Source organism: Neodiprion fabricii, chromosome 1 (assembly GCF_021155785.1).
Source record: "Neodiprion fabricii isolate iyNeoFabr1 chromosome 1, iyNeoFabr1.1, whole genome shotgun sequence".
NCBI classification, from domain to species: Eukaryota; Metazoa; Arthropoda; class Insecta; order Hymenoptera; family Diprionidae; genus Neodiprion; species Neodiprion fabricii.
This window is the reverse complement of record NC_060239.1, coordinates 9,473,284-9,484,799: the sequence shown is the minus strand read 5'-3', so window position 1 is coordinate 9,484,799 and position 11,516 is coordinate 9,473,284. Positions and strand designations below refer to the sequence as shown.

General features: G+C 35.5%; 1 protein-coding gene across 7 annotated transcripts in view; it reads right to left on the bottom strand.

The window, feature by feature from the left end:
- Nucleotides 1-794: 794 nt before the first annotated feature.
- Nucleotides 795-11,516, bottom strand: part of LOC124188194 (acyl-CoA Delta-9 desaturase-like) — a 25,765-nt gene continuing 15,043 nt past the window's right edge. For 3 of the 7 annotated variants that reach the window (XM_046580765.1, XM_046580764.1, XM_046580763.1), the window contains 5 exons: nt 7,699-7,970; nt 6,445-6,575; nt 4,542-4,747; nt 2,857-3,042; nt 795-1,961 (listed from right to left, as the gene is read on the bottom strand). In XM_046580765.1, the coding sequence (XP_046436721.1) occupies nt 1,679-1,961; nt 2,857-3,042; nt 4,542-4,747; nt 6,445-6,575; nt 7,699-7,960 (1,068 nt within the window). In that variant the 5' untranslated portion in view covers nt 7,961-7,970 and the 3' untranslated portion in view covers nt 795-1,678. Of the gene's footprint in view, nt 1,962-2,856; nt 3,043-4,541; nt 4,748-6,444; nt 6,576-7,698; nt 7,971-8,038; nt 8,095-9,651; nt 9,830-11,516 lie in introns of those variants that run through there. The other 4 variants (XM_046580767.1, XM_046580766.1, XM_046580762.1 and 1 more) reach the window with 4 other exon arrangements.

Here is an 11,516-nt window from a genome sequence, read left to right as displayed (position 1 = left end):
ATTAATCTATAGATAAAAAGTCTGTATTAAAGACACTAATTATATTAAATTTCATTAATAATAATGCTGAAGTTATTAATAAGTATATTCAAAAAAATTGCCCAATAATTCGTTGGAAAACTTTACTTTCCTTTTCATGAATAGAATTCGTGATTTCTTTTGAACACGTATGAATCTCTAAAGAACTTGCTTTTGTTTTAATCCTTGGAAATTGATGAGTAGTCGCAAATTCTACACGTCATTTCGCAAAATGATTTCATACTAAAGTGGATTTAAAAATTTTCGGGCTCAATGAACGACCAGTTATATTGTTTTGTGTGAAACCGTTCGTTCGATCCTCATCAAACTTATGCGTTTTAATTGGAAAAAAAATTCGACTTAGTGTTACAGAATTGATACTAATTACATTCCTAATTTGCTATTGAAGTTTATCTAATTATAGTATGCAAGGTTTAGTAACTTTCTCTGCGATTTCGTTACATTTTGTACAAAATTATTTTCGATTTGCTTTTATCTTCGTTCGAAATTCTCAGGGTTAAACGAAGTGAAATTTTAAATCGTCGAATGTTCAAAGAGAAAGCAAAATACGACGACGAAGTGTTGAAAAATCACGCATCGTGCAAAGTTCACGCATATTATGTCCCCCAATGAAGATAATTATTGTTCACCTTTAGTCGTAAAAATCTATTCGTTGAAAATCTCGGTTCCAGCCACGCAAAGCATGATTATATATTTAATGTGTTCAAATTTCTGTCTCGAGCAGCTTAAACTTAATTATCAGCAGTGTGCCAAAATTGCAGGAATGTGGTATTTTTTTATTTCCATACTTTTATAACTTATGAATTAACAATTAGATGCGATTCCGTACATACCATGACAATGTTGGAGCGTTAGCACATTCGATCCATGTATGTACTTGTAAGTTCAATTTTCGCGTATCATAATACGCGCATTTATGACTAGCAATAGTTTTACCCATGGGAAAATAGATATAAAAATAACAGTAACAGAATATATCAGTATCGCCAAGTGAATATAACGATATACACGATAATTACCGACGTAATCTCTAGAATTTTGATGTCGTTATTCTTATCTGTATCAGCGCCGATCGAAAATAAATACACAACAAATTTAAACAGATTCTGCGCTGCAAGTTCAACAACCTACTGTTTGTAGGCCGAGAAAAAAATCAAAACGTGATACTTTTTAGGTATGAATGCGAAAACTTGATTTGAGGGTAAATTCGGTGACGCTGGATTGAACTCTTACTAAAGCGATATGCAACCAAAGAATCCGACATATATACAAATTTAATATTATTCCACTTTTTAAAATCCCCCCACCAATATAAATGGTTTTTCGTTTTTTCCCTCCCTTACTTTTGAAGGTACAAATACACGCTTAACATATTTTTTTGATAAAGTTATTAGGTCACGAATAAAACGGTTTAACCCCTTTTTTTTATAACGATCTCGAGGCTCGATTGCAAAATTATCATAACCATTCCATTCAGCGTCACCGAATTACCCTTGGATCAAGTTCTCGGATTTGCAACTAAAAAGTACTAACTTTCATCCTTTTTTACTTGATTATTGCGCCGAATTAAGTGCCTGCCTGGGACTTCAACGTAGTGCAAAAATCCAAATCTGTAACAAGATAAAAATCCGAGCGTTTTTTATTTCCACTGCTCTTCCGGTTCGGGAGCCTCGCGCCATGCGTGGTGCGAACCGTCCCCGTGCTTTTCTGCGACTTTCCTCACAAGCGCAGCTGAGGGCTGCTTAAGGTCGTAGGCCCATCCAATTTTGGCGAACATGTCGATAAGGAAAGTCGTCACGTTGAAAGTGTAATTGCCGAGTTCGGCCGCCTTGTAATCCCATGGAAACACGTGATGGTAGTTATGCCACCCTTCTCCCATTGCCACTATGGCTACACTCAAATTTTCCACCGGCGATATGCCGCTGTAAAATTAAAACATTTCCGTCACCTCCTGCCAGTCGCGAAATTACGAAATGAAGATGTGAATATCGCTGGACTAAAAAATAATTTCAACGTTTCAGATTTTTCAGAGTTTATTCATTGCGACTGCATGGTCTGTCGTCTGCTAAAATTTAATGCGCATGCGCTACAAACATGCGATGACAATGAATAAAGTTAGCAAAAACTTTGCAGCAAGTCGTATTCGGTTAATTGACGTGTCAACACATATTAATTTTATTTATCACTAAGATTATCAAAGTTAAAGTTAACAGTTATTCATTTTTCGAGATTCATTCATCAAATTTCTGTATGGAACTTCTCACACTGCATTAGAAGTTTTATCCGGATACGGAACAGTGAATTCGCCGTACATTTACTGTGTATTCAATTTACAAACAAAATAAATTTACTAAAAAATTTAGTGAAATCAAATTACTTTTTTGTGTTTTTCCTATAAATTTTAGTAAAATCAAAAATTTTCATCGTCAATTTCAAACAAATGCATAGCAATCTACGTTGCTGCGCTGATTGTAAATTTACACCTCTTTTGTACAGTAAATGTATAGTAAATTCACAATCATTTTTAACAGTGTACATCGCGATAAATTGTCGACGTTGAAGGTTGGTCATCCTGGCAAACTGCCGTTCTCGGATTGTGGCGCGTGCGCATTAAATTTTAGCAGACGACGGACCGTTTGGTCGTTAGGAATTTCAGTTTGTGCGTAATTTCCTTCCTCTGGTTCTGTTAGGTTGTATCGGATTTTTTACGGTAATACCTCGCTCCTCCGAATCGATGTAAGATTTTAAAAGAACACGAAGAGAGAAAACAAATGATCGAATGGAACTCGGATTGAGATATTAATTATCACGACTCACCTGTCGTAAGGCTTTGTTCCCCACATATGAGCTGCACTGTTTACCAACCAGGTAAAATTAAGACCCGCTATGTAGCGTATGAAGATCTGGCTCATTATGGAGATGTACCAGGTCTCATTCCAAAAATAGACCGGCACCACTATCGGAATAACGAAACAGAACAGGAGCTTCATTTGCCAAAAATACCTGAAAAATTAATTGATCAGGAAATTTGTTCACACGATGTGTTCGTCGAATTTTGATAAATTTTTGATTGTGCGTACGTGAAATTTTTTACCAATTTCGTTTCTAGTTTGAATTTCTCGTAAATGAAAATTTTAATGCTAAATAAAGTATTAGCAGCTGTTCGACAATTTTATGCAAAACGTAAAATGTGTGTTCTCATAAGAATTGAAATACTTTTTCTTCTTTCAATCTTAATTTTCAAATTAAAATCCTTAATCTCATTAATTGTTGTTTTGTTATGATTTGTTGTGCCTCTCAATAGGAATTGAGTCAGATACCGAATCTCGGTTGTTAATGTATTCAATTAATTTGATTATCGATAACCTCCAACGCTTTGGTTCACCCTTTTTCCAATCTGTTACCCTTGATTTTATTGCAATTGCTTCACACCGTAAATTCTTCTTATTAAGAGCTTAATTCAAATGAAACGCTTTCTTGCTGGTGAAATCAATTTTACGTTAGTAAGCTAAAACTGACTCAAGAAGTGTCAATTCGCAAAGAACATGAGAAAAAGTTCAGTCCGCAGGCATATTGCTATAGTGTGCTTCGGAGAAAACGAACGCGATTTTATAAAATATGCACTACTTGCCACATCGCAGAAGATAGTGGTAAAAGAAACTTGTTGCATAAATTTTAATACAGAGTTTGCCATTATATTTGCGGGTAGAATTTGATTGAATTCTCAAATTGTACGACGGTTAGCATGAGTTATTGATTAAAATAAATTATCGTCACGTTAAAAACAAAAGCGAAAAAGTACATCGTTATGTATTCGTAATTATTGGACTGATTAAAAAAGTTTTTATCGCGAATTGATTAGCACACATTTGCACGGTACAAACATGTATTCGCTTCGTGCTGCTGATTACGTATACAGTGAAGTAACTTGTGCAGCATACGATAAAATGCTTATAAATCTGTGTATATCTATTCTACAACCGTGAACTGATAGGTAGGACGATAAATTATTTCCTCACTGATTCAAGAATAATTCCATCAGGTCGATATAAATTCGTATATTCTCAAATTCGGTGACGAACAAATTTTGGTATCTAGCATTTTCAATCTCAACGTCGAAATTCCGACAAACTTACGCAGCGTGTTCATGCGTGTATTGCAGGCACGACTTGTATTGATTAAATAAAAAATCGAACTTTTCCACAAGGCTGAAAAAAAAGGGAAAGCCGAACGATTCTCTGCAGCACGAGAGTCCAAAGTTTACAGTAATATCATAAAAGTATAAACTTGATGACACACGTAACAGTTTTTCTTTGTTAAACTTTGCGAACAAGAGTGCGAATTCTATTGCTCGATTTAGCGCTGCTACATCTTTCGCAATAGCGTTAGTAATAATGCAAGCAACGTTTTCATCCGACTTGTTTTTTCTTTCATCTCACAATTTAATCAGTTGCACCGGAAGCATTGAGTAACGATTCTAGGCTGTTCAGCTTTGTACTCACCTCTGGTGAAATTGGACTATCGGATCGGAAAGAACGTCGGTCATATCTACTTGACGCCCTCGACGTATCACTTCCGGATGTTTTCTCATCATAAGCCACCCCACATGAGCGAAGAAGAACCCTCTGTTACTATTATGTGGATCTGCGTCAGTTTCCGTGTATTTGTGGTGGACCCGATGGTCACGCACCCAGTCGTAAATCGTATTCTGTTTCGAAAAGAAAAGAGACATACTCATACCTCGTTCTCACAAGAAACATTCAGTCTTGTTCAAGAAACAATTGTTTAGTTTAAAAAAAATGAACGGCTTAAATGTCATTATGATATTTTCAAGGATACGTTTATCAATTTCAATAGTATTACTATGGAAATAGAAGCGTCATTATATCGAAGAGATGCAAAACTGTTAGTAGCAAAGGTAGCTATGTTACGGCTGTAAATGTTGTCAACGATCTGCCAAATGAATTTAAAACGTTAAGTAATAACATAAACGAAAAATAAAATAAAGTCATGGATTTTGGAGAATCTCTAATTATAAGTTTTGTTATATTGTTAGAGTGTATTACTTGAAAGATATTGATTAAAAAATTATAACTGTATATTCATGATAACTTCTATCGTTATATTTTGGAGCTTGGTCTTCTTTCAAAACTTTTATTCCATTAGTCTTAAGACTTACATCAGACTTGCGAACAAGTAACTAAGTTTACCTCTGTATGGGTCTCCATTTTATCTTTTGTATTTGAAAGTATAAACAAACTGATGAAATAAATAAATGAATGAACACGCAGATGAACCTTTTTGATAAATAATTCATCGAATTTTTACACTCAACGTAAAAGTATCTCGAAATACATATCGGGAAGATTTCTGGAAGAACAGGCGTATGACCAGTGCATTGTATGCATAAATAATTTAGGATTGTTGGGGACTCTCATATTTGTGCGTCTCCTACTTTTATAAATTTGCCAACTATACGCCACACCGATGATTGCATTTCAACGAGGTAAAGAATCATAAAATTACAGTTGGAACAGAAAAATTCTAACACAACTTAAAGTCTATAAACTTTTTTTCGTGTGCACACACTTTTTCCGTTAAATAAAATAATTGATTTATTTTACACGGGCTGTCAAATAAATATTATGTTCCGTAAAAGAATGAATCCAATTAGATGAATCGAAATTTCTTTTTTGTTCCAAAGAAATGATTTCATTGAACTGCGTAAGGTTTGATCGGAAGTGGTCCATTTCATGAAATTTTCCACTCTGAAGTGTAAAAAATACAGATTCAAACGTCCGAGCAGTTGAATTTCGCTGACTTTGTGTCATTACGCAGTTTTACGAGCTTCGGTTTTTGTTTAAATAAAAAAAAGAAAAAAAAGAAAAAGAAAACAATGTATCCCAAAGTATTTTTGGTTTCTTCGCTTCGTGCGCTGCATGTAAAATTTTTTAATGCAAAGACTCGATTGCAATAATTACCCAATTTTTTTACCCGATACCTCGATGACGGTTCGATGGTTTGTTTGTAAAAATTTGTCAATCATACGTTTCCACGTGGTGATATGTACCTTTTTTTTTTTTGAAACGTATTCAGAACGTAGGCGAACCTGTATTTTCCGCTTGTAAAATTCTACCAAGATATTGCATCAGCCGAGATCACATTCTCGAAGAATTGACCACTCGTCATACACATGCGCGGATAATTCTAGTCATACGTTGATTACGCAATAACATATAACGTCTCATAATCAACCAGAACATAGAATCACGCGACTTTCTGAGTCCGATATCCGTACTGTAATAATTTTTGTGTTATAATTTTTAGTTACCGCGATTAGGATCGCGCGATGTTTGTTTATTCGTTCGATATACTTATCGCGAGCCTACAGCTAAATTTGTTTACCTGACCAGCGATGGAATAGCATATTATAAGGATGACACGAAGAGGCCACTTTGCTTTGTAGGAACGATGACTCCAGAGACGATGAACGCCACCGGTCACTCCAAATCCACTCGACATCCCGATTAAAAGTCCTTGAATAAATAGAAACAGGTTGTAATAATTGTCATCGGGGAATGATGTATGGGAAATAAATGTCGAGTGGTGAGGGATTTCCTTATTCGGTGGAAGCGTCGTGCCGCCCTACACGGGTTAATTAACAATAAGATGGCTGAATTTTGGGAACAGGTGAGCCATTCGGTTCCACCCCTAAGTTCGGGGCTGTTGAATCACCCCCTGGATGTATTCGGAAGACAAGGAATTTTCCCTGACTCAATTTCTACCGTCGTTGAACAAAGCATACGACTCGAATCGCGTCTTTCGAATTCGCGTCTGCAATTTGTCACTGTCATAATATTATTACGCTTGCATTTACTTGTCGAATAACCTGTCGAGCTTTTCACGTTAATCAAATCGCTTCGTTGTAAGCTCCTGCAAAGCTTATCGTTTATGCATACTCATTGTCAGGAAGTAGTTCGTTCTGATTGGCCAAGATTTGGTCGAATAAATAAATTCTTTTTGTACTGTATTGTTGGCAAACAATGGTTTTCTAACTTTATGGGACGTTTCAGACCAGATCGATAATTTTCGCAATGCTGCTCGTTATAAATGACGCAGCGCGTGAAATAAAATCCAGAGAGAAATTTAAAAAATCTACAACGAAGAAAGCTTCGGTCGGACAAGTAGAAGTGGCGTATATATTTTAGCAGTTGTCAACACGATGCAGAAAAACTGCTTTAAATTGTTAATCGTCAAGTGCGATCGCATAAAAATTAAAATTGTATAAACCACATTTGAATATAAATCAAATAAGATTTTTTCAAACTCATAAGACACAATTTTTCAAAAATTTTATTATTGTAATAACTGGCTAAGCCAGATAAAATATAGTTGCGTTCTTAGCTACTTTTCTCTGCATATACAGTTATCTGGTCGATAATATGTCTATTTTATTTCCTAATTTCACTTTCAAGTATAAATTCTAATTATCGCGAATTCAACTCGTAAAAATAATTTTTACGTACGTACGTTGTAAATATTTATTGCAAAAAGAAACGAGAATAGCTTGATAATTTATTTCTATTCGAATGGTGAACGATTTCACTGTCATCGGTAGATTTAACTCCGTAACTGAATATTAATCGGACTTGGACTTACCCCAAAATAAAGTAAGTTTTCTGCATTGAAATGGAATTGTGTAGGCCATGTACATCCCGATTAAATGCAACACGGCGATGCTGACGATATTCGGCCAGATCAGAGTTGTTTCAAACCCAAACGGTCCCTCGGACGATTTCTTAGGGTTCTTATTAATGGCCGGATTTTTTTTCGCAATCACGATATTGTCTTGTTTGCATCCTGCCACCCTTTGAAACTCCACCCCCAAGGCAGTTGAATCGTTCACAATATTTGGCGGCATTATTTCCCAGCTGTAAATACAAAGTTTCAAAAAGTTATTACAGAATTGTGCCAATAATTAAAAAAATACATCACTTACTTTAGTTTTCGAGGTGCACCATAATTTAGGACTCTACCCATTCGTAGATGTGAAAAATAAATAACTTCAGTCTTTACCAATTATAACCGTCAAAAATATGCTTTAACAGTATATTGTGTAACAAGTGCGGAAAGAAACGCTATTTTTTCAAACACCCGTGAATGAAAGTTTGGTTTCAGAAGCACCGAAGTACTCTTAACGGTACAATGCGCAAAGGCGTGTTATTTAAAAATGCGCATGCGCCAAAACAAAGCCCTAGTCTGTAAATTAGATTATTTTGGTTGGGCGCGTGCGTTAACGTTGTTTTATCGCGTTCTTCGGAAATGACTCACACTCCACAGGGTTCCAAAACCGAAATGTTCAAGCAGATTCATTCTCTGTGTTATTCGAAAAACTGTGTAATTGTAACAAAATTTTTTTGGAAAACACCAATTTTAGGCACGATTTAAACCAATATCTAGAAACATACAGAAAAAGATTTTTTGATGAAACTTTACTGACGAATAAAAAAGGTTGGAGTTTTAGTTTCATATTCCCTTAAATTGAAAATTTTATTTCCAGATCAGCAATATTTTGAAAATTTTTAATTTTTCTCCACTTTTGCGGGCTCACCTACGATTGTACTTGTAACTAACACAAAACTGTCTCAACTCTCAAGTTATGTTTCGAGTTATCGGACTATTACACCAGCTACACAGTTGTGAAAAAAATAATCTCAGGCTCCGTCAAAAATTTTCTTAGACCTTACAGAGCGATGAAACTCCTCAAGTCATCCTGCAGGTGCTGCTTACAGCATTTTTCAATCCATCTGCAGACACATTTCTCTAAAAACATTGTTTTGGTGCAAAAGTTTTTGATTTACGGGAATGGAGTTGCAAAACTTGACTTAAACACAGGTTCCAAAGAAAAATGCTTCTAATTACGTCGACAGAATGAGAGCATTGTATTCCTAGTGTAACGAAAATTTGACAAAACTAAATTGAATTTTCATCATTTTCCAAACGAGCAAAGTACGTATTTCATTTAACAAGTTACCAAACGCATTGTACAACTTGTGTTCTCATTCGTCAATGACTTTCATTATCGACTCTACTCGTAGTTTGATATCGTTTTCGGATACAGTTTTTATATAGTCTAAGAAAGCATAAGTTTATTTTTAAATCTCTGTAATTACATCGATGCTTGAACGATTCTTCGAACATCTGTGAAGATAAGCAGAAACCGTGTCTCAAACGATTAATGGATAACCTATGTATCAATGAACGGAACGAGAACGAATTTAAATGTGCCCAATTAAAAGTAAATTAACGATATCGTTTTTTGACGAAAATATGGCGTCTAAATTTTACGTTCACGAGATGGATGAAAACTGGGGATGTTTTGTTTAAATTCACAGAATTATTACTAATTTTCTCTTATTGCTCATGGCTCACGTTAACAAATTTCACTCAAGTGACATCGGCGGAACTTTTCAAGCTTGAAGCTAAGCAGCTTCATTAAAGGACGGTCCGTCCTGAGCATTGAAAAGCGAGATTTTTTTTGAAAATGAAAAGAATAAAAAAAAACTTTGACGCATGAAGTTTCGCGAATTCGAATGTTTCCCAATTACTCACATACCAAGACGTACCTTGCGCAATCCATGTAACGTGATGCCGTTTTACATCAACGTCCAAGTTTTAATGCATTAATTTCAAATTCCGAACACGAAAATGGAGGGATTAAAAAGAAAAACACAAGCAGTGACACTTTGGAAGTCGGATTTCAAACTGACGATCGGCAATCGTATTGCCCGTTGCCCCAATTTCAATTCACCTTGTATTCGCACGCTGACGATTGACCAACATTGAAAATAAAAATTGATGGCTTTGCACATTACTCTTCAAATATAAACAATATGTCATCAAGTGCTGATATTATGTTCAGGTAGCTCAACACAGGCACGTGGCATAACACTTGTCCGACAGAATTGTATGGAGGTTTGCGGAGAGATGGTAGAAAGGTCACATTTCTATATCTATATAGACAAGTATGTTTCTGACATTGCATCATTGTATCAGTTTTTCAGTCGTTAAAAAGCGAATGCAGTTATAACATACGTATACTAATTAGAACAATTAATAATGTGCACATCGGTTGTCGTGGCTACATAATGCAAAATGCCTGGTAACAAGGTCGTTCTTTAATAGCCTGAAACAATTTTCAGAGAATTTGCCAAATGAGTCATGAAAATGAAATGTAATGTGATTTTTCTCTTCAAGGCTTACTTCGACTATGGAAATTCCGGCATTTCACCAAATATTTTCAAGAGTGTGAGTCACAGAGTGTCGATATAATTGATACCTCGATTTATAATTATGAAATGAAATAGGCAGCTATTATACTGTTAGACCATCGCTCTGAAATATCCCACCGTATCGTATTATACTATCGATCCAAGTAGATAATCAAATTGATAATGTACGTGTAAAGGCCATCCTCGTCCGTTGCGACATCTGTGTTTGTAATTTGCTGTGGTGGATCTACACCGTCTATTAACCCAGAGAAATTGGTTTCAAAAAAGCCATTTGAATGAAATAAACGCCAGGTTTTCTTGTAGAAAATCATGAATAAACATGACGAGAAATTAAGGAACTATATTTCAACAGATCGACATTTTTTTTAAAGCTACAGGCTTAAAAAATATTAATTTTCAGGTAAACACGTAACTGTAATTGCCGTGACATTTCTGCTGCAAAAAAAGAGTGTAGGCAACATTTTTTACATATTTAATATACCTTATTTTTCATGCCGACTATTTTTATCACGGAACCAGGTATACCCGACAACCAATTATTCCAACACCTGTTTCGAAAGTGCGATTTTCGAAACCCATGGAGAGTGCGGAAAGTGACCCATTTCCGAACAGTGCAGTAAAACGTCATTTACGCATGTTGATAAAAAATTAAGTATTCGAACAAAAAGTGTCACAAGCATTCCGAATCTTCCACGTCTCCGATTACATTATGAAATAATGGACCACACAAAAATTTCAAAAATATGCAATTCTCAGAATTTCTATTCCATTTTCACAGAATTTCGTGCGTGGCATTCAATTTACATAATTCTTAATTTGTTCGAAATTACCATAGAACATTATACCAATATTGCTGATAAAAAGCGATAATTGTACGAAGCTAAAGACAATATGCATCATGAATGTTGTGGTGGAAAATGCAAACGGTAATTAGTGAAAAAAGCCACGCAATCGAATGAAAAATACTACGTTAACCGACCGTGGAACAATAATCGTCGTTTATGTGTGTAATAATTACAATTCCATTGCAAACTTCCCGCGGGAGCAGTCCTCGATAACGTCAACAGACGTGACAGATCCGTACGAACGATATCATATAATTCTCGGTCATTCGGGACCCGTAATGTTTCTAGATTCACATCTCCGACTTGCAACACCATCGAGCAAGTCTCACCACGAGAAAAT